We start from the raw sequence: 23,838 nt of genomic DNA on the forward strand, positions 1-23,838 counted from the left end.
TACAGGTTTGTAGGTTAATTGACGGGGGGGTAAAATTATAAATTGTCCACAATGTGCACAGGATAGTGTTAGTGTGCGGGGTGATCGCTGCTCGGTGGGGCAAAGGGCCACGCTGTTTCCGCGCTGTATCTCTGAAATCTAAAGTAAAGTCACTGGGTAATTATTGAGTCCTTCTGAAAGAAAGAAATTGTTTGTACAGCTATGTTTGTCTCCTCCCCCACCCCCCTCCAGGCCCTGCCCTCAAATACTTTATATTTAGACATTTTTATGATCAAATAATCAAATGGCCAAGCGAAACTGCTGGTGCGAGGGAATAATTTGCACTTGACACCGAAACAAGGACATCTTTGACAACTTTGTAGTTTGAAGCTACAGTACCCTCCATCATGTTTGGGACAAAGAGCCATCATTTATTTATTTGCCTCTGTACTCCACAATTTGAGATTTGTAATGGAAAGAAATTACATGGTTAAAGTGCACATTGGGGGGGACTATGTATAAACACAGTTGTCATTTCTACATGGTGAAACCAAAATGTTAGAAAATGGCCTTTATTAAAATCTGACAATGTGCACTTTAACCACGTGTGATTTTTTTTCTATTACAAATCTCAAATTGAGGAGTACAGAGGCAAATAAATAAATGATGGGTCTTTGTCCCAAACATTATGCAGGGCACTGTACATTTGGAGTATTGTAAGGTCTCAACCCGAAACGTCACCTATTCCTTCGCTCCATAGATGCTGCCTCACCCGCTGAGTTTCTCCAGCATTTTTGTCTACCTTCTCCCCATTACAGGATGTATGTGGAGGCTTTGGAGAGGGTGCAGAGGAAATTCACCAGAATGCTCACAGGATTAGAGTGTATTAGCTTTAAGGAGAAGATAGACACAAAATGCTGGCGTAACTCAGCGGGACGGGCAGCATCTCTGGAGAGAAGGAATGTGCGATGTTTTGGGTTGAGACCCTTCTTCAGACAGTTGTAACGACAAACTTGGATTGTTTTCTCTGGAGCTTCAGAGGTTGAGTAGAGACCTATTAGAAGTAGATAAACTCATGGGAGGCATGAAAGGATAGAATATCTCCCCTGGGGTGGAAATGTTAAAGACTAGGGGGCGTTGCTATATGGTCCATGGGATAATGTTTAAAGAAGATGTGCGGTGCAGGGATTTCTAACTACACGGTGCCTGGAACATGCTGCCAGGGCTGGTGGTGGAGGCAGACAAGGATATGTATATGTGCCTCTGTAAAGCCTCCACTGTTATGTTGGTGGAGTTATTTAGCTGGGCACATGGATATGCAGGGAATCATAAAAGATGGGAGCAGAATTAGGTCATTTGTCCCATCAAGTCTACTCTGCCATGGCTGATCTATCTCTCCCTCTTAACCCCAATCTCTTGCATTTCTCCCCGAAACGTCTGACACCCGTACTAATCAAGAATCAATCTATATCTGCTTAAATATCTCCCACAGCCTCCACAGTCTTCTGTGGCAAGAAATTCCACAGATTCACCACCCTCTGACTAAAGAAATTCCTCCTCATCTCCTTCCTAAAGGAACATCCTTTAATTCTAAGGCTATGACCTCTAGTCCTAGAATGGAGGGATATGTGGTTCAAGTGCAGGCAGAGGAGATTGGACACCAATATTGTGGGCGAAAGGGCCTTTCTCTGCACTTTACTGCTCTCTATGTGTAGGAAGGAACTGCAGATGCTGGTTTAAACTAAAGATAGACACAAAATGCTGGAGTAATTCAGCAGGCCAGGCAGCATCTCTGGAGAGAAGGGACTTGTGATGTTTTGGGTTGGGACCATTCTTTAGATGCTCTACTGCTCTGTACTGTTCTATGTACTATATACCCACCCACACCCACACACACCCACACACACCACACACAAATTAACCCACAAACCTGTCGGTCTTTGGAGTGTGGGAGGAAACCGGAGATCTCGGAGAAAACCCACGCAGGTCACGGGGAGAGCGTACGAACTCCGTACAGACAGAACCCGTAGTCGGCATTGAACCCGGGTCTCTGGCGCTGCGGGGCAACAACTCTACCGTTGCGCGTCACCATTTAGAAAAAGAAAAAGAAAAAATGCATTATTTTCCTTGCTTTGTTTCCTTTACAAAGTAACCATCTTTTATTAGCCATTCCTTTTAAAGGCTGCTCCATTTGCTTTGTTTTAGATCAGCCAAACTCTGGCCTCCTTCAGTCTGGGGTAATCAGCTGCTACGTGGTGTATCTCACCTTCTCTTCACTGGCCAACACACCCCCGGAATATGGTAGGTGGACATCTTGGCAATTTTAAAAATTGGACTATTTGCACTGAATCTTGCTTTAAGAACAGTTGGCACCTCAAAGTGGAACTGAATGGTTTCAATCTCTTGTCAGTGATGAAGGATGGAGTCAACACCACAATCTGCACCCCTCAGCTGTTGGGCAACGGTCTTCAAACAGACGACAAGCTGGTGTCGGTGCTGGGAGCCATCATCATGTACGGCTGCGTCCTCTACGCCTGGTACGTTGGTCACGCACTCTCCTGCTCACGTGGACCACACCTGGATGGAGTTACAGCGTCGGGGCTGATCTCCAATGTAGTCAGCACCTCATAGAGAGCGAGAGGGAGGGACGGAGAGGGGGAGGGTGGAACGGAGAAGGGGAGCGAGAACGGGGGGTGGGGGGGGGAGAATGAGGGATGGGGAGGGAGAGGGGGAGCGTGGGGGGCGGGTTAAGGGACAGGGAGGGCGTGAGAGAGTGAGGTGGATGATAGTCTTTAGCAGATTTCCGATCCGAAACGTCACCTATCCATTTTCTCCGGAGATGGTGCCTGACCTTCTGAGTAACTCCAGCACTTTGTGTTAGTCTATTGATGGTGGATGAGACCATTTTTGAATTTTTCAAATCCAAGCAGTAAAGTTGCTGCCCCATAGTGCCAGAGATCCCGGTTCGATCCTGACTACGGTGCTGTCTATATGGAATTTGTACATTTGCCCTGTGACCACGTGGGTTTTCTCCAGGTGCTCCCGGTTTCCTCCCACACTCCAAAGACGTGCAGGTTTGAAGGTTAATTGGCTTCTGTAAATTGTAAATTGTCCCTGGTGTGTGTAGGATTGTGTTAAGCCCCTGTCCCACTTAGGAAACCTGAACGGAAACCTCTGGAGACTTTGCGCCCCACCCAAGGTTTCCGTGCGGTTCCCGGAGGTTGCAGGAGGTGTGCGGGTAGTGGAAGCAGGTAGGGAGACTGACATAAACCTCCGGGAACCGCACGGAAACCTTGGGTGGGGCGCAAAGTCTCCAGAGGTTTCCGTTCAGGTTTCCTAAGTGGGACAGGGACATTAGAGTGTGCGGGGTGGTTGCTGGTTGGTGCTTACTCGGGCCTAAGGCCCTGCTGCATCTCTAAGGTCTAACTGTTAAATTTAAGAAAAAAGTGATGGATAATTCTGGCATAAAAGTGCAAATAATACCTTCTGCTAACGCTAGTCTCATGGGATGTCGCAGAAATTTCCATTGCTGGGGAAGATTTGCTTTGAAAGTGTCCAATTAAAACTGCTAGTGGGTGGTTTTGGGCAAAGCCATTTAAATTCTTCTGTTAGTTACTAATAAGCAGTTCATTCAGCCTCCAGGTGGAGTCTAGCTCATTACTAACTGGTTTCTGGCTACTTAATTATTCACAGTGGGTGTTGTTTGGTCTAAAAATGCATATTTGTTGAATTAAGGGCAAAGTAGGAATGGAATGACCAAGAGTATTTGACAGCGCAGTGTAAACGAGATGTGTTTTACTCAGAGGGTGGTCATAAGGTCATAAGGAATAGGAGTAGGCTTAAGGGCCTGTCCCACTTGCCGATTTGTTTCGGCGACTGCCAGCGTCATATCCGTGTCGCCAAAAGACTGAACATTTCAAAATCCAGCGGCGACGACAAATTGTTGCGACTTGAAAAACCACGGCTCGTCAATACGTCGTCACGCCACATCGTCACGCCGCGTATTGTTCGGTGACCTGATACGTCAGTCAATGATGCCGGCAGTCGCCGAACAAAATCGCCAAGTGGGACAGGCCCTTTAGGCCATTCGGCCTATCAAGACTACACCGCCATTCAATCCTGGCCGATCTTTCTCTCCCACCCAACCCCATTCTCCTGCCTTCTCCCCAGAGGGTGGTGGAGGCATGGAAAATGCTGCTGGGAGTGGTGGTGGAGGCAGAGACAATAGTGGTGTTGAAGAGATGTTTGGATCAGCACATGGATAAGCAGGAAATGAGGGGACACGGATCATGTACAGGCCGATGAGAGTTGGTGTGGGCATTGTGGGCACTGACATTGTGGGCTGAAGGGCCTGTTTCTGTTTCTGTACTGTTCTATGCACTGCTTACACAGTGTTCGAAAGGGGTGCAATACATGTACGTTAGTCGTTGGTAGAAGCAGGATATGTTGATTGGGCCTTTTAGCGATGCACGAACTAACTTAACTAACTCAATGCAAGTGGTGAAACATTTCATCCTGAATCTCTCCATGTTTTTGTAGTCGGGGAATCCATATGCGTGGGTGGGTGGAAGTATTTGTGTTGGTATTTGTAATAAATGGTTAAGCAAATGGACTTCTTTGAGGGACTCCCAAGTTAAATGCCTTTTTTTACATTTTTGTTTTCAGTCTAACTTCGACCATGCGTTCTAGCTCGATAACACTGGGGGTGAGCAGCGTCTCAACTCCTGACCTATTGTGAGTATTTTATTTCTCAGAGTAGATACAAGGCTAAGGTTGTGCATTCTCTGATTTTTAATCTGATATATATTGCTGATTAAATATCCAGATGCTGATTCACGTTTTTATCTATGATATTTTTTTTCATGGTATCTTGCAAATCTATTGTAGAAAAAACAATGAACTGCAGAAGTTCCATAAGTGATATGAGCAGAATTAGGCCATTCGGCCCATCAAGTCTACTCCGCCATTCAATCATGGCTGATCTATCTCTCCCTCTAAACCCCATTCTCCTGCCTTCTCCCCATAACTCCTGACACCCGTACTATCAAGAATCTTCCTTAAAAATATCAATTGGCTTGGCCTCCACAGCAATCAGTGGCAATGAATTCTACAGATTCACCACCCTCTGACTAATGAAATTCCTCCTCATCTTCATTCTAAACTCATGTCCTTTTATTCTGAGGCTATGGCCTCTGGTCCTAACTGTCCCACTAGCCATAGAGGGATACAGTGTGGAAACAGGCCCTTCAGCCCAACTTGTCCACACTGGCCAAAATATCCCTGCTACACTAGTCCCACCAGTCAGCGTTTGGTCCATATTCCTTCAAACCAGTCCTATCCATTTATCTGTCTAACTGTTTCTTAAAAATTGGGATAGTCCCAGCCTCAACTACCTCCTCTGGCAGCCTGTTCCATACACCCACCACCCTTGTGTGAAAAAGTTGCCCCTCAGTGGAACAACCCTCTCCACATCCAGGCCTTTTACTGTTCGATGCTAGTTTATACCAAAGATGCACACAAAGTGCTGGAGTAACTCACTGGGTCAGGCAGTAGCTCTGGAGAATAATGATGGGTGATTTTTTGGGTCGAGACCCTGCTTCAGACTGATGGAGGAAGTGTCTGAAGAAGCGTCTCGACTCGAAACATCACCTGTCCATGTTCTCCATTGATGCTGTCTGACCAGCTGTGTTACTCCAGCACTTTGTGCCCATTTAATATACGTGCATCAACCACTTGGTGCAGCTGTTTAAGAAGGAACTGCAGATGCTGGAAAATCGAAGGTAGACAAAAATTCTGGAGGAACTCAGCGGGTGCAGCAGCATCTATGGAGCGAAGGAAATAGGCAACATTTCAGTCTAAAGAAGGGTTTCGGCCCGAAACGTTGCCTATTTCCATCGCTCCATAGATGCTGCCGCAGTTACTGAGTTTCTCCAGCATTTATGTCTAACTTGGTGCAGCTATCGTTTTAAACCAATGGAACATTTGTAGTTTTTCATTAAAATAATAAAACTATTGACATGTTAAGAAGGTACCTTTATTGAAAGTGTAATTGGAAATTTTAGTGAAGAATAATGTTTGCTGTAATCGGGCAGCGTGGTGGCGCAGCGGTAGAGTTGCTGCCTTACAGCGTCTGCAGCACCAAACACCCGGGTTCAATCCCGACTACGGGTGCTGACTGTACGGAGTTTGTATGTTCTCCCTGTGACCTGCGTGGGTTTACTCTGAGATCTTCGGTTTCCCCCCCACACTCCAAAGACGCACAAGTATGTAAGTTAATTGGCTTGGTGTCCCTAGTGTGTAAATTGTCCCTAGTGTGAGTCGGAAAGTGTTAAGGGCCTCTCCCACTTGGCGATTTTTTTCGGCATCATTGAATGACGTATCAAGTCGCCTTGTGATGACGTATTGATGCGCGGTGTTTTTTCAAGTGTCGCAACATTTTTTTTGTCGCCGCTGGATTTTGAAATGTTCAAAATCTTTTGGCGACGCTGAAACATAGAAACATAGAAAATAGGTGCAGGAGTAGGCCATTCGGCCCTTCGAGCCTGCACCGCCATTCGATATGATCATGGCTGATCATCCAACTCAGCATCCTGTACCTGCCTTCTCTCCATACCCCCGATCCCTTTAGCCACAAGGGCCACATCTAACTCCCTCTTAAATATAGCCAATGAACTGGCCTCAACTACCTTCTGCGGCAGAGGATTCCAGAGATTCACCACTCTCTGTGTGAAAAAAGTTTTCCTCTGAAATGACGCCGGCAGTCGCTGAAAAAAATAGGCAAGTGGGACAGGCCCTTTAGCTTGCGGGGATCGCTGGTCGGCGCGGATCAGGTGGGCCTGTTTCCGTGCTGTATCTCTAAACTAAACTAATGAAAATGATCCAAATTTCTCCAGAGCTTCAGCCTCGGCTGTTGAGTTACTTCAGCATTTTGTGTCTTGTCTTTATGAAAAACTGAAAGTCAGTATAATCTTGTCCACTGCTCCCCTGGTTGCTCATGTATTCTGAAACGAGAAAAGTGTGGTGGCACCTAGTGGTTAGGCCACTCTTGCTATGCGAATCCTCGGCAGTCGGGGGTAGGGTCACGGGGTATAGGGGTGTGCCCTAGTATACAAGAACCGACCTTCCCTCTCTTCCTCTCTCTTCATGAGAGTGTCCTGCCACCTCAGCAGGAGATCAGCTCGGGCCCACGAGGTAACAGCCTCTCAGCGGCAACAATGACTATTATTAGAGTGCTAAGCGTGCATGTATATCTTACCTCCAATGCCTGAATAAAGAAATCGTTTATTCACGACGTTTGTGCCTCTACAAAAGTATCTTTTTAAAAAAAAACAATCATGTGCGTTTGAATAACGTTGTTATGCCCCCAAAAAACCCCTCCAATCTATAGAGGTTGTTTTCATCCTGACTTCTCTTTATTTTCCAGGAAGCTCGATGCTGCTTCTGTTTTGCCCCAGATGAAGAAGGCAAGTCTCAAACCTTCATTACGATACAATAGAACTTTATTTACCCCAGGAGGGAAATTGATTTGCCAACAGTCATAGAAACACAAGATGCACGAAACATGGAATTAGAGTGACGAGTGGAAAGGATTGGGGACCTTCAAAGATGGGGAGGGGGGGGGAAGAGGAGTCGGTCGCAGTCTATCCACCCCACGACAGAAGGGGGAGGGGTTGTACAGTTTGACAGCCACAGGGAAGAAGGATCTCCTGTGGCGTTCTGTGCTGCATCTTGGTGGAACCAGTCTGTTGCTGAAGGTGCTCCTCAGGTTGACCAGTGTGTCACGGAGGGGGTGAGCTGTATTGTCCAGGATGCTCCGCAGTTTGAGGAGCATCCTCCCCTCCAAGACCAACCTCCCGTGAATCCAACTCCGCCCCCAGGAGTTGGAAGCCAGCCTTCCTGTTGAGCTTGTTGATCCTATTGGCGTCCGCAGCCTTCGTCCTGCTGCCCCTATTGCTATTGTTTGGAGTGTATAAACTAGGAGCTTCGGACAAGGGGGGAGGGGGGGGGGGGAGGCTTGGTGGGAATCAACTGATTGCCAGCAACATAAGGAAGCTATTCTGTCCCCTGATCGACAGTAAAATGGAATTTGGCACTGGGGTGCTTAGAGCCACAAATGTCAATATTCATTCAGCATGGAAGCAGGCCTTTCGGTCCAACTTGCCAACGTGTCCCATCTAGACTAGTCCCTGCTGCCTGTGTTTGGCCCATATCCCTCTAAACCTGTCCTATCCATTTACCTGTCAAAATGTTTCTTAAACGTGCGATTGTCCTTGCCACAACTACCTGCTCCGGCAGCTCATTCCATACACCCACCGGCAGTGTGTAAAATTAAAGTTACCCCTCGGGTTCTTATTAAATCTCCCCCCCCCCCCCCCCCCCCTCACTTTAAACCTACAGTCTGTCCACTAGTTCTCAATTTCCCCTACTGTGGGCAAGAGACGTATAAGATTTTTGTGCTTCTACCCGTTCAATTCCTCTCACGCTTTTGTACACCTCTATAAGATTCCCCCCCCCTCCCCCCCCCCCCCCCCCCCCCCCCCCCACCACCCATAGTCTTTGAATTGAATCCTTTATTTGTCATCAGACCTTTCGGTCTGATGACGAATGCTGTTGCCTGCAGGCCATACATGTAATAATAACAAAACACAATAAACACAAATAACATCCACCACAGTGAAGTTCACCAAACACCTCCTCACTGTGATGGAGGCAAAAGTCTTAGAGTTACTGTCTCTTCCCTCCTCTTCTCCCTCTGCGCCGAGGCGATACCCCACCGGGCGATGGCGGCCGGGGGGTGGTCGAAGCTGCCCGAAGCTGTTGCAAACGGGTGCTCCGGAAAACAGGCACCAGCCTGTGACCTGCGAGCTCCCGACATTGTCCTCCACCGGCCCGCGGCCGAGCCCAGGATCCAGGTCGCCGCCGCCTCAGCAGCCGTAGCACCGTCTCCGCTCCGCACCGGGCCGCCCACAAGGCAGCGTCTCAGCCCCGCACCGGGCTGCTCACACGGGAGCACCTTCCAGCCGGTAGCCGTGCGGCCGCACAGGAGTGTCTCAGCCCCGCACCGGGCTGCTCACACGGGAGCACCTTCCAGCCGGTAGCCGGTCCGCCCACACGGCAGTGTCTCAGCCCCGCACCGGGCTGCTCACACGGGAGCGCCTTCCAGCCGGTAGCCGTGCCGGCCGCACAGGAGTGTCTCAGCTCCGCACCGTCCGCCCTCACCGGAGCGCCGAGTCGTGCCGCTACCCGGACGTCGCCACAGCTCGAAGACGGCCAGCCTCGCGTTGGTGAGTCCTGGCTGGCTCTACCTCCGGACCCTCGAGGTCGGTCGCAGGTTGGAGGCCGCCAGCTCCGCCATTAGGCCTCAGCGCAGACGGGGGAAGAGAGGAAGAATACGACAAAAAGTCGCATTCCCCCGAAGGGAGAGACAGAAAGCTCTGTTTCACCCTCCCCCCACACACATAACACCACCTAATAACCAAAAAAAATTCTAAACTAGACAAAAAAAACCGACATAAAAAGTAAAAACAGACAGACTGCAGGCGAGCCGCAGCTGTATCACAGCGCCGCCACTTGCTCTCCTAGGAATAGAGTCACAGCCTGCTCAACCTCTCCCTGTAGCCCAGTCCCTCGAGTCCTGGCAGCATCCTCGTAAATCTTCTCGGCATCATTTCCAGCTAGACAGAGCTGGAGTTTGCACAGGGAAATCCCAGGAGGTTTTGTCCGTGGTCCCTGCCTCTCCACAGAGAACTGCGACTTCTGCTTTTTTTAAACTCGAGTGAAAATGACATGTTTTGTTCGAGTTTGTAAACTAGACACTAAATGAGAACCCCTCAGTTCCTCAAATCTTGGTGCGAGTAGATTGTCGTTACCATGGATGAAGATCTCAAAATTGTCCACCCATTTTCGATAAGGCTGCCATTTTTAAGGCCTGTTGTAGAATTATTTTTGCTGAATTGCATTACTTTATTTTATTCATAAATATTAATGCGCTTGATAAATTATTTAAAACTGGTTGTAAGCATAGTTCGCCACATCCCGTCTCTTAGGAATTTCTTTCACATTGATGAAGCGGTGGTATAAATAGTTAATGTATGATGAGAGTTTGATGCCACTGGGCCTTTACTTGCTGGAGTTTAGAAGAATGAGGGTTGCCAACTGTCCCGTATTAGCCGGGATATCCCAATATATTGGGCTAAATTGGGTAGCCCTTGCCCCGTATTTGACTGCTTCTACGCGGGTCGAGGGGACTGTCGCATCACCCGTCCCGACGTAGTGCAGCCCATGGAGTGCAGCAGCGTCTCGCCCGTGGCCCCAGCTGTCCGCCTTCGGACCTTCGCTTACCGCCAACATCACCACCCCCCCCCCCCCCCATCATGGCCGATTATCGGTTCCATGAGTTGGATGGGGTGCCGGACTTTGCGCGTGACGTCGCGTGGCCTGGGCCAAAACTCCTCGGCTGGCCCAGCCGGCTGGGCTTTGTGTGCAGTCCAGCACCCGGGCCAACTCATCATTCACCCAGCCACGGCCTAGTCGGTCAACGAATTGCCGTCGGGAATTTGTCCCTATTTTTGACCTTTTGTCCCTTATTTGGGAGTGAGAAAGTTGGCAACCTTAGATCTCATAGTGGGAGAGAGTCTAGACCAGAGGACACAGCCTCGGACTTAAAAGGATGTACCTTTGGAATGGAGATGAGGAAGCATTCTTAAGGGCCGGTCATAGATCTTTGTTTTTAAATTTTGCAACACTTTATATTTAAATATAATGCATTTGGTAAAATGTTGTTAAAAATTGTCTTTTTTCTTGTCTCTGACTAAGCGTTTATTGTACTTTTAGATTAGTTTAGAGATACAGCGCAGTGAGGAAGAAAGGGAACCTCATTGAAACTTACCGAATAGTGAAAGGCTTGGACAGAGTGGATGTGGAGAGGATGTTTCCACTAGTGGGAGAGTCTAGAACCAGAGGCCATCGCCTCAGAACTAAAGGGTATACCTTTAGAATGGATTGAGGAGGAATTTTTAAAATCTGTCATAGATTTTTGTTTGTCTAAGTTGCATTACCTTATTTTATATTTAAATGTTAATGGCACTTGGTAAAATGTTTAAAACTGGATAAAAATTAACTGGTTTTCCTGTCTCTGACAAACCCTGTATTGTCTTGTACATTCTTCATGGTCGAGGCTTCTCGTGATCATTTTCCTCAGAGCCTGGGTCATTGCTGGTGATGTAGATGCTTGTCAGATGTAGAGTCTAGCCACAAAAAACATTCCAAGTGTAAATTTTGTCTCCCCTCTCCTTATTTCTCAGACGGGAACCTATTTGCAGATGAGTCAAAACTCACTTCAAATACCACAAGTTGCACTATTTTTAACTGCTATTTTCCTTCTAAAGGGCCTGTCCCTCTTTCACAACCTAATTCACGACCTCTGCCGAGTTTGCCCTTGACTCGTACTCGCAGCATGGTCGTAGCAGGCCGTGATGCTAGTCGTAGGTACTCGTGGCATCAAGTAGGTCGGGCCGTTTCTCTAGCCCGATGAAAATGTCCACGAGTAAAAAAAGGTCGTGAATTAGGTCGTGAAAGTGGGACAGGCCCTTGAATCTGTTACTTCACCACACCTCAGCTCTTAGGAATTTCCTTCACTTTGTTCAAGCAGTGGCATAAACACATGGTTAACGTATGAAGAGCGTTTGACGGCACTGGACCTGTACTCGCTGGATTTTGAAGAATGAGGAGGGATCTCCTTTAGAATAGAGAAAGACCTGGATAGAGTGGATGTGGAGAGGATGTTTCCACCAGTGGGAGAGTCTAGGACTAGAGGCCATAGCACCAGAATTAAAGGACGTTCTTTTAGGAAGGAGATGAGAAGGAATTTCTTTAGTCAGAGGGTGGTGAATCTGTGGAATTGTTTGCCACAGAATGCTGTGGAGGCCAAGTCAGTGGATATTTATACGGCAGGGATAGATAGATTCATGATTAGTACGGGTGTCGGAGGTTAAGGGAAGTCGGGAGAATGGCGGAGTAGATTTGATGGGCCGAATGGCCTAATTCTACTCGTCAGTTATGGCATTATGATCTCATTGAACGTCACCTAGATAGATGGAGTTTGCGTTTAGTTTATTGTCACGTGTACCGAGGTAGAGTGAAAAGCTTTTGATTCGTGCTAACCAGCCGGTGGAAAGACAATACAGAGAGAAGAGAGTGGACGTGGAGAGGATGTCTCCAGTAGTGGGAGAATCTAGAACCAGAGCCTGTAGCCGCAGAATAAAAGGATGTATCTTTAGAAAGGAGATGAGAATTTTTTTTTAGTCAGAGTGTGGTGAATCTGTGAAATTCATTGCCACAGACGGCTATGGAGGCCAATTCATTGGGTACTTTATAAATGACTGGTGGCAACTCAAATTCCTTGTATGTTTACACACTTGGCTAATAAATTAATCATAATTAATCGATGTGATACGGTTTCCAGTGGAGCCTGTTATTTGCTGTACGTCGCAGCTGAGCTCTTCATCTCTTGACCTTTGTGTGACAGGTAACTATGAGGTGGATGGCAGTGAAAGAGGAGTTCAGAAGGTCATCCACAATGAGAAGCCCAGCGTGGTGTACAGCTACTCCTTCTTCCACTTTGTCTTCTTCCTTGGCTCCCTGTATGTCATGATGACTCTGACAAACTGGTTCGAGTAAGTAAATCACAGACAGTTTCCACATGAATGAATGAATGAATGAATGAATGTTTTATTGCCACACATGCCAAATCACAGTGAAATTCTTTGCTTGGGTAGCCAAGGTATGCAATAGTCGCCCATGAAGGGCGCTTAAAAAATGACAAATTCCTTCCCCCCCCCCCCTCCCATCTGGCCCATCATCCATCATCCAGATTTACTAGAATGTTGCCTGGGTTTCAACAACTAAGTTACAGAGATAGGTTGAATAAGTTAGGTCTTTATTCTCTGGAGCGCAGAAGGTTAAGGGGGGACTTGATAGAGGTCTTTAAAATGATGAGAGGGATAGACAGAGTTGATGTGATCAAGCTTTTCCCTTTGAGAATAGGGAAGATTCAAACAAGAGGACATGACTTCAGAATTAAGGGACAGAAGTTTAGGGGTAACATGAGGGGGAACTTCTTTACTCGGAGAGTGGTAGCGGTGTGGAATGAGCTTCCAGTGGAAGTGGTGGCGGCAGGTTCGTTGGTATCATTTAAAAATAAATTGGATAGGCATATGGATGAGAAGGGAATGGAGGGTTATGGTATGAGTGCAGGCAGGTGGGACTAAGGGAAAAAAATTGTTCGGCACGGACTTGTAGGGCCGAGATGGCCTGTTTCCGTGCTGTAATTGTTATATGGTTATATGGTTATATCTACTGGTCCCTGGCTCAGGAGTTCTTCTTCTAATCGAGTCCTCACACAAGATTAGAAGGCTGAACACGCCTCTCGTCATCTGCATACATTGGCGTCTGTCTTGTCGCTTCTTGTGCTTCTTCAAGAGTCAAGAGAATTTTATTGTCATGTGTCCCAGAGAGGCCAATGAAATCCTTGCTTGCTGCAGCACAACAGAATATGTAAACATAGTACAGAGCAGGAGCTTATTTGATGTCGTGTTTAATAGCCTGATGGCTGTGGGGAAGCAGCTGTTCCTGAACCTGGATGTTCCAGATTTCAAGCTCCTGTACCTTCTTCCCGATGGCAACGGAGAGATGAGTGCGTGGGCAGGATGGTGTGGGTCTTTGATGTTGGCAGCCTTTTTGAGGCAGCGATTGCAATAGATCCCTTCGATGGTGGGTAGGTCAAGCCGATGATGGACTGGGCAGTGGTCACAACTTTCTGCATTTTTTTTCCCGCTCCTGGACGTTCAAGTTGCCGAACCAAGCCACGATGCAACCGGTCAGCATGCTCTCTACTGTGCACCTGTAGAAGTTCAAGAGAGTCCTCCTTGACATACCGACTCTCCGTAATCTTCCTGGAAATAGAGGCGCTGATGTGCCTTCTTTATAATTGCATCAGTGTGCTGGGACCAGGAGAGATCTTTGGATCTTTACTTCTTGTGCGCGGTGGTGGAACGATTGGTGGAAACAGGGCCGCGACGTGAACGCTCTTTCCTTGACCCCGGCTCAGGAGTTGATCATAGCTGAGGAGTGATCACAGAGGTGTGATGAATCACGAAGGAATAGTTAGTGTGAATGCACAGTCTTTTAGCCAGAGCAGGGGAATCAAGAACCAGAGGACGTGGATTTAAGGGGCAACTTTTTCCACAGAGGGTCATAAGTGACAGGAGCAGAATTAGGTCATTCTACCCATCAAGTCTACTCCGCCATTCAATCATGGCTGATCCATCTCTCCATTCTCCTGCCTTCTCCCCATAATCCCTGACACCCGTACTAATCAAGAATCTCTCTCTGCCTTAAAAATATCCACTGACTTGGCCTCCATGACCTTCTGTGGCAATGAATTGCATTTATGTACGTATTATTGAGGCAGTTGAACAAGCTGCTGTACATGTATAGGAGTTGAAATGCCGAGCTGTGGACACTGAACTCAATCATTGTGTCACCAAATGCTGATGTCTTCCACTATATGGAAAGGGGAGGGACACCACCAAGAAATTGCCACATTGCTGTAGGAAGGAACTGCAGATGCTGGTTTAAGCCGAAGATAGACACAAAATGCTGGAGTAACTCAGCGGGTCAGACAGCATCTCTGGAGAGAAGGAATGGGTGACGTTTCGGGCCGAGACCCCTCTTCTGGCTGAGAGTCAGGGGAAAGGGAAACGAGAGATCTAGATGGTCATATAGAGAGATATAGAACAAATGAATGAAAGATATACACAAAAAGTAACGATGATAAAGGAAACGGGCGATTGTTAGCGGTGGGCGAGGTGAAAATGAGTTACCGACAATGAGACTCAACGAGACGACTTTGATCCTAGTACAACAACCTGGGTGGGGGAGGTACGGAGAGAGAGAGGGGATGCAAGGTTTACTTGAAGTTAGACTGCTGGGTTGTAAGCGGCCCAAGCGAAAGATGATAGCGAAAGCTGTTGGTGAACAGACATGAAAGTATAAGTGACACGGTGGCGTAGCGGTAGAGTTGCTGCCTTGCAGCGCCAGAGACCAAAGTTCCATCCTGACTACGGGTCCATGTATGGAGTTCGTACGTTCTCCCTGTGACCACATAGGTTTATCCGGGTGCTCCGGTTTCCTCGCACACTCCAAAGACGTGCAGGTCTGTAGCTTAATCAGCTTCTGTAAAGTGTAAATTGTCCCCAGTGTGTGTAGGATAGTGCTAGAGTACGGGGTGATCGCTGGTCGGCGTGGACTCGGCGGGCCGAAGGGCCTGTTTCCACGCTGTATCTCTAAAGTCTAAAATAGGCCACATTCTGAGAAATGGCCAGGTTGGTGAACAGAAATGAATGTAGGGGCACTTAATGACAAAATCATCATCTCAAATGTTCATGGGTTTACTATTTGAACTTTATAAAGTAAACGAGACTCTTCCCTCTCTTCACAGGTATGAAGATGTTAAACTGGAAAATTTATTTGTTCCGGGAAACCCTTCCACCTTCTGGATTAAAATGGCTTCCTGTTGGATTTGTATCCTGTTGTTTTTATGGACTCTGATTGCTCCCATGTGCTGTCCCAAACGTGAATTTTTGGTGTAATGCTTTGTATCCTGGAACTGCTGCATCCCACAGTCCAGTTCCACTTTGTCATGTTACATAACCTGTCCTCATTTTATTTTTTGACAGCGGATTGACCGACCCGTGTATTATTCTCCAGTGTGGTCTCCTTTTGCACTGTCACCGCCTCTGTCAGTAACAGTTTTCACCTGAGGGAGAAAACAAAATGGAGTCCGTGATGGTGGGCCCACCACTGATTTTCTGGCACCCTTGGTTCCGGAGTGCCGGACTAGTAATGATACAACAATACACCTCTGACCCACTAATTACACCCCCTCTCGTGGCTCAGGAGCAGCACGGATTGCTGGTAACTTAACGAGTTTAAACTTAACGTACCGCCCGCCTAGGCCGCCGAGACACCAGCCCGTAAACTCGGCCTCGGAAGTCGGCTAAGGGAATGGGTATGGCAGGGCCGGAGTTCCGGAGCCCTGGCCGCAGAGGGCAAAGTTGACCCGTCGATCGCAAGTCCTGCCACGGCAGTCCTGATGAGGTCGATATCGGCCACCTCACCCGGCCTAGGCGCCAAAATTTCAGGGGGACTTTCCCGAAGTCAGTGGTCAAGGGGATTCCAAGTGCGCTCTCATAGTTATGTCCGGATTAAAGGAGGTGTCAGAACACCAGTTGCCAGAAAATCGGTGGTGGACTTGTGATGGGTTTGCCTGGAGATAACTGGGCCCGCAATTTGGATGAAGGAAGGGGAAGTTGGGTGATGAATGAAGGTGTTTGCTTAGGTGACCACGTGTGTAGTGTTGGTTTGTTGTCTTATACTGAGGTGAACAAATCAGTGTTGCATAATTAACCAAGAACCTGGATGTACAGGCAGCACAACACCAGAGGCACAGGTATAACAATCATCCTGCCTTAAGCAACCTAAAGATGGGCGAGAAAATAATGTAGAAGCAAGCAACTGCAGATGCTGGTTTACACAATAGGACATAAAGTGTTGGAGTAACTCAGTGGGTTGGGCAGCATCTCAGGAGAACATGAATAGGTGACGTTTTGGTCAAGACCCTTCCAACTGGTCTCCAGTCTGAAGAAGTGTCCCGATCCAAAACATCACCCATCCACATGCTCCTGGGATGCTACCATGACACGCTGAGTTGCTCCATCACTTTGTGGCCCTTTTAAAAAAAAAAAAAAAAGGATGAGTATTCGCTGAGCTTTTAAAAAAAAATTAAAATAGATCTGAGCAATTCTCATCTGATGACTATTGGATCCCAGTCGTGAGTTGGACCCAATCTAAGCTGGTAATATTTTTTGTACATAAACCATAATAAGTATCTTTTTGTCTGGAGAAGCTGGGATGAGTCACTTCTGACATCAATTGAGATGGAAAAGGATGACTGGAAGTTTTAAAGCTGAGTAGAAAAATATAAAATGAAAATATTACGCCCTTAAGTTAAAATAATTCCATTGTATAGTGGATGTAAAGTAGTATATGAACATATTTAGGAATTAAGTAGAGATATGCAGTTATTTGGACTAGATATGTGGGAAGTGGGGTTTGTTTTCGAATAGTCAACTTAAATTTAACGCCAGTGTCTCTTCTGTTTGGAGGAACGAGGAAATGATTGACAAATGACAGCGCTGGAGTAACTTAGCGGGTCAGGCATATCTCTGGAGAACATGGATAGGGGATAAAATGGTCCCGACCCGAAATATCAGCTATCTATAGATACAGCATGGAAACGGGCCCTTCGGCCCATCGTGCCCATGCCGACCTACATGTCCCATCTACACCAGTCCCACCTGCCTGTGCTTGGCCCATATTCCACTAAACCTTTCCTATCCATGTACCTGTTGAACGTTGGGATAGTTCCTGCCTCAACTACCTCCTCCGGCAACTCGTTCCATACACCCATCACCCATTATGTAACAAAAAGGTTGCCTCTCAGGTTTCCCTGTGACGCCATTTTTCAGGAACTATGTACCTGCACTAATGGATCCCTCTGCTCTACAACTAATTTCTATACTTGTATTCTCCAGAGATACTGCACGTCCCTCCGAGTTACTCCAACGCTTTGTGTCTTGTTTGTTCTCCTGTGTTGGGGCCCTTTGTTTGCCTTTCCTCCTTCCTATGTTAACTGTGTTTGCTGATCGCTTTGTCAGTCACTGTCGAGGCAGGCCAGTGTAGATGTAACTCTGCAGCAGTTGGCATTGACGTATTCTTGCTCCACTTATTGCAAACCACAGGCGGAATAGAAGGTGAACACAATCTGGCAGTTGCGTCTCCTGCAATCGCCGTTCGAAGAAGCTAAAATTGTGTTGATTGTACGGAGTGTTTTGATGCGGGTATTAGCGTGTATTTATTTAACGTGGTGTTTAAAAAAAAATAGTATTTGACGCAAAATTTAAGATGTCTTTATATCGCAAGATAAAACAAATTTAATTAGCAGTGTCGCAGCCAAGTCGTTCGAGCAAATAGGTGTGAGGCCCAATGTGTGGCTGTGAAACAAGTAACTCTACTGGAAGTGTGAGTGTGTGTGTGTGCGCTGCTTTTTGCCAAAGGCTTGGCATAGTGTTGGCTGGTCAATTAATTTCTTTCATTTCGCTAAGTGGCAACTGCGCTGGCGTGTTAAACCGTTTTAAATGCTCGTCTGGGTAAAGCTCGCTGGTAAATAAAGAAGAGTGTCGGGCGGCATCTTAGTTGGAAAACCCCATCGGCATTTCTGAGCCAAATTGACATTCGCAGCTAGTGCTTGCCACCACTGCAATGCGTGGCTGTACTTGGCATTCTCCTTTAAGATTATGTTGAATGGAAGGGAAAAGGGAAATCTTCATGAACTATCGTTCATGGCCTCCCTCAATAAACTGGTGCGGGCGTGTGGCAAAATGTAGTGGGTGATGAAAAGGGTAAAATTACTGGTTCACATTTATTTTGGGCAGAAGATTTACAGGAAAAGTGTGAATGTTTGGAATGGGCTGCGGTTGTGCCACTTTTTGTCTGGTCCGAACTTAAAGATCAGAGCTGGTTTGGGTCTCCGCGTGTGACGACGTGTATGTGATTGAGACTCCCCCGAAACCCATTTTGTGCCTAAGCTAGCGCAGCATGGGGGGAACTATAGTTGTAGACGCAAGCAACTGCAGGTGCCGGTTTGCACGCGAGAAGAACAGAAGTGCCGGAGTAACTCAGCAGGTCTGGGCAGCATTGCTGGAAGATATGCATATGTGACGTTTTGGGTCAGAACCATTCTTCAGACTAGAAAACTATAATTGAAATCATTTAACTGTAGAAGCTTGCACACATCAGTCTACTAGGTGGAAGAACTATGTTTATACGGTGACAAGAACTGGAATTTAGTGGGTAGATAATAACAGAATCTTGCTCTTTAACCTCAGTCTTGTGTTAGTGTGTGGGTGTGAGGTGCAGGTGCAGGGGGTTTGGGTGCTAAATGGCCAAAATGCCTTATTAAAATACCAAAATAAAGCTGTAATGCTTTCTTGACAATAATCTGCCAACTTTCCAATAGCATTGCTGCCTGGTACTAACCATGCTCTGTGAAGCGTTGTGTAGGGAGGAACTGCAGGTAGATGCTGGTTTAGACCGAAGATAGACACAAAGATGCTCTCCCGCATTTCAGTGGAAGCCGGAGCAACCATCCCAATTGACAGATCTCTGTAGATAGACACAAAATGCTGGAGTAGCTCAGCGGGTCAGACAGCATCTCTGGAGAGAAGGAATGGGTGACGTTTCGGGTCGAGACCCTTCTTCAGACTGAGAGTCAGGGGAAAGGGAAACGAGAGATATAGACGGCGATATCGAGCGATACAGAACAAACGAATGAAAGATATGCAAAAAAAGGTAATGATGATAAAGGAAACCGGCCATCGATAGCTGTGGGCGAGCATTATACCAGAAAGAGTTAACTTGAAGCGGAGAAGCTACCTACTGTGATGTTGACACACTCAAAAGATCTGGCAACTCATTAAACGTTAAGCAAGCATGAAAACATTCAGCTCTCTGAACGCTGAAGGTGAAAACTCTGTGGCAGATTTTATACAGGGGCCGTCCCTCTGTTACTGCACTTGGACCATTTGTGAGAAGGTTGGAGAGGGAAATAAGAAAACGATCTGAAGTGATGTTGCAATTTCTGGGGCGAGTCAACAGTAATATTTAAAGTGTAATTGAATAGCAGCTGTAACATTTTGGCTTTTGGGGTTGCACCTTTGTGGATGTTCTTGCTTGCGTGAATGACGGAGGGAGAAATGCAACTATCTAGTACCAGCTTTTACATGGATAGAAGTTTAGAATCTGGAATACCTGGGCAGCACGGTGGCGCAGCGGTAGAGTTGCTGCCTCACAGCGCCAGAGACCCGGGTTTGATCCTGACCACGGATGCTTGTCTGTACGTTCGCCACATGACCTGCGTGGGTTTTCTCCAGGATCTCTGGTTTCCTCCCACACTCCAAAGACGTACAGGTTTGTAGCTTAATTGGCTGAGTATAATTCTAAAATTGTCTCTAGTTTGTGTAGGGTAGTGTTAGTGTGCGGGGATCGCTGGTCGGCGCGGACTCGGTGGACCGAAGGGCCTTTTGCCGGCATGTATCTCCAAACTAAACCTGATATCTCCATGACACCTTGAATTGTGGCTCTGTAAAGGGACAAGTTTGGAGAGAAGTTTCTTAGAAACTACCAAACCCGCGTGCATGCATTTTTGAAAAATCATCCAGGTATTGCAGTTACTTTCACATCAAGTTAAATGAATATTTCTAAATGGTATTTTCTCCCCTCTGGTTCAAATGTTGACGGTCTGTGTGATCTCTGGCAATTATAAAGTATTATTCTCTGTCGTTTTCTTTTTAAACAAACACATTCTTCAATACTGGTGCTAATATTGACATGCCTGCCCATTTGGGACGGGCACGTTTTGTATGTTGGAAGCTTTTGTATTTTCCTTGTTGCCATTCCTCCTCACCTTCCGAGTGTCCCGCAAAATGCTGTCTTGTCACCTCCTCCTCATGATGATGAAGCTAATGCCATTCAGGTTTTAAATTGCTTTTTCTTTAAAGCAAATGAACCATGGGCATGTGGGCCTGAAGCAACAGTGTCTGCACCATAACGCAAGCCAAGAATTTTAAAGAACCGGTTTTGTTTAACAACAGCAGCATCATTTTTAATTGTGGGCCACTTTTTTAAAAAACATGTTTAAACAAAAAAATCTCAGTTGCAATAGCAATCTTTTGATATGATGATGATAATGCCGTAGCACCTTGTTATTATCTGCGTGGCTGTTTTTTTAAAATATGTCTTGTTTATTGTCTGTTTTAATGTTGAAGATTTATTTGCCTGCCCCTCTATTACTGATAAGTTCATGTTCATAAGTGATGGGAGCAGAATTTGCCCATTCGGACCATCAAGTCTACTCCGCCATTCAATAATGGCTGATCTATCTCTCCCTCCTAACCCCATTCTCCTGCCTTCTCCCCATAACCCCTGACACCCGTGCTAATCAAGAATCAACCATTGACTTGATTTCCACAGCCGTCTGTGGCAATGAATTCCACAGATTCACCACCCTCTGACTAAAGAAATTCCTCCTCATCTCATTCCTAAAGGACTGTCCTTTAATTCTGAGGCTATGACCTCTGGTCCTAGACTCTCCCACTAGTGGAAACATCGTCTCCACATCCACTCTATCCAGTCCTTTCACTGAATCGTCTTCAATGTACAGTTCATTGAAATGGAGGTTGAGAACATGGTGTTGGTGCTGGATATGCAAGTTTATCACTGGCAATACAGCAACAAATTGCATCTTAAGTATTTCTGTGGGAAGATCATACAATTATAATTTATGTCTACAGTCTGAAATATTATGCCGCTTTGCTGACTTTCGAATTTACAATTGTAAGTTGTTTGTATTTCAAATGCTCAATAAATTGGAGTTCATTTCTTTCTGAACTATTATTTTGAACCATGTTTAAAAACCTACAAAAGATGTCACACTAATCCAGATCTGCATTCTTGATTTATTGGTCAAATAAAGTTGCACGATCTTAAATGAAAAAGACCACATTTGTATTTTTATAGCAGATTTTATGCTTTAAGGATATCTCAAAGTGCTGCGTGATTATTTCTATTTTATTTTTATTTTATTTAACCTTTATTTAACCAGGAGAAGTCTCATTGCGATTAAAAATCTCTTTTACAAGAGAGTCCTGGCCAAGACAGGCAGCAGCACAGTTCCACAGTTACAGACAATAATTTAAAAACAACAGAGAACATATAAATAGAGTCACAGTCAGAACATCATCAAACAAAGCATGTACAGACAGAAGAGCCCGCTTCAACATCATTAAGAAGGGATTTAAATCTGTTTATAGAAACCAGCTCCTTAAGTTTCAGTTCATTCTGCAGCTGGTTCCATGCGAAGGGAGCAGCATAACTAAATGCCCTTTTCCCCAGTTCAGTACGGACTTTAGGTACAGTTAGTAAGAACAAGTCCTCAGAGCGGAGCTGATAAGCTCCTGTGCTTTTTCGAATTACATACTTCTGCAGGTATGAAGGAAGAACACCGAGGATAGTCTTATAAATAAGGATATGCCAATGATGGAGTCTGCGGGTGGACAGGGCAAACCATCCAACTTGAGCATACAAAGAGCAGTGGTGCGTGAGGGTTTTAAAATTAGTAACAAATCTCAGTGCTCCGTGGTAGACCGTGTCCAAAGACTGTAGGCATTTTGAAGATGCATTCGTATATAAAACATCACCGTAGTCCAACACAGACATAAACGTTGCAGCAACAAGTCTTTTTTTGGCTTCAAAAGAAAAACAAGATTTGTTTCTAAAGTAAAAACCTAATTTTATCTTTAGTTTTTTCACAAGTTGCTGGATATGAGGTTTAAAAGAGAGAATCGTCAATTATAATTCCCAGATATTTATATTGAGACACAGATTCAATCACAGAGCCCTGCAAAGTGGTGATAGGAGGGAGGTCCAAGGGCTTTGATTTAGCTTTAGTGAACAGCATGAGCTTTGTCTTGTCAGCATTTAAAACAAATACGGCAGGCTCCACCTGATGAGCAACTCATCTATTTTTTTTTGTGTGTTGACTGAGAAATAATCTTTGGCCAGGACCACTGGCAGAAATTGCCATAGACAAGAACAGTACAGAATAGGAACAGGCCCTTCGGCCCACAATACTTGTGCTGGACATGATGCCTAATTAAACCAATCACCTCTGCCTACACGTTTAGTTTAGAGATGCAGCGCTGAAGCAGGCCCTCCGGCCCTCCGTGTCCACGCCGACCAGCGATCCCCGCACACACCAACACTATCCCACAATCTAGGGACAATTTTTTTTACATTTATACCAAGCTAATTAACCAACAATTCTGAACGTCTTTGCGAGGAAACTGAAGATTTCGGGAAAAAAAACACGCGGTCACGGGGAGAACATGCACATTTTGTACAGACGGCATCCGTAGTTGGGATTGTACCCGGATCTCTGGTGCTGTAAGGCAGCAACTCCCCTGCTGCGCCACCGTGCCGATCCATATCCCTCCATTCCCTGCATATCCATGTGTCTATCCAGAAGCCTCTTAAATGACCCGATTGTATCTGCCTCCACCACTCCACTGACAGCACATTCAAGGCACGCACCCACTTTGTTTTCCAAACAAAAACTTCCCCCGCACAACTCCATAAGACTTTGCCCTCTCACCTTAAAGTTATGCCCTCTATTTGACATCTCCACCCTGGAGGGATGTATGTTTCCATATCATGTATTATATATAAATTGTCAGCTGTTCCTGAACCTGAACGTTACAGTCTTCAGGCTCCTGTACCTTCTTCCCGACGGCAGTGGTGAAATGAGTGTGTGGATGGTGTGTGTCTTTGATGATGTTGGCAGCCTTTTTAAGGCAGCGACTGTGATAGATCCCTTCGATGGAGGGGAGGTCAGAGCCGATGATGGACTGGGCAGTGTTTACATCTTTTTGCAATCTTTTCTGCTCCTGGACGCTCATTTTGCCGAACCAGGCCACGATGCAACCAGTCAGCATGTGTACCTGTAGAAGTTCAAGAGAATCCTCTTTGACATACCGACTCTCCGTAATCTTCCCAGAAAGTAGAGGCGCTGATGTGCTTTCTTTATAATTGCATCAGTGTGCTGGGTCCAGGAAAGACCGTCGGAAATATGCACGCCTAGGAATTTGAAGATTTTGACTCTCTCCAACATTGATGTAAACGGGA

General features: G+C 46.2%; 1 protein-coding gene across 2 annotated transcripts in view; it reads left to right on the forward strand.

Annotated features, from left to right (window-relative positions):
* serinc5 (serine incorporator 5) overlaps positions 1-17,020 on the forward strand; it is a 91,318-nt gene extending 74,298 nt beyond the window's left edge. Inside the window, exons 7-13 of one of the 2 annotated variants that reach the window (XM_033018585.1) lie at positions 2,185-2,280; positions 2,390-2,516; positions 4,645-4,693; positions 6,566-6,577; positions 7,403-7,442; positions 12,506-12,653; positions 15,479-17,020. In XM_033018585.1, coding sequence (XP_032874476.1) covers positions 2,185-2,280; positions 2,390-2,516; positions 4,645-4,693; positions 6,566-6,577; positions 7,403-7,442; positions 12,506-12,653; positions 15,479-15,629 — 623 coding nt within the window. In that variant the 3' untranslated portion in view covers positions 15,630-17,020. Of the gene's footprint in view, positions 1-2,184; positions 2,281-2,389; positions 2,517-4,644; positions 4,714-6,565; positions 6,578-7,402; positions 7,443-12,505; positions 12,654-15,478 lie in introns of both variants that reach the window. The other variant, XM_033018584.1, reaches the window with a different exon arrangement.
* Positions 17,021-23,838: the final 6,818 nt, after the last annotated feature.

Source organism: Amblyraja radiata, chromosome 3 (assembly GCF_010909765.2).
Source record: "Amblyraja radiata isolate CabotCenter1 chromosome 3, sAmbRad1.1.pri, whole genome shotgun sequence".
Classification (NCBI taxonomy): domain Eukaryota; kingdom Metazoa; phylum Chordata; class Chondrichthyes; order Rajiformes; family Rajidae; genus Amblyraja; species Amblyraja radiata.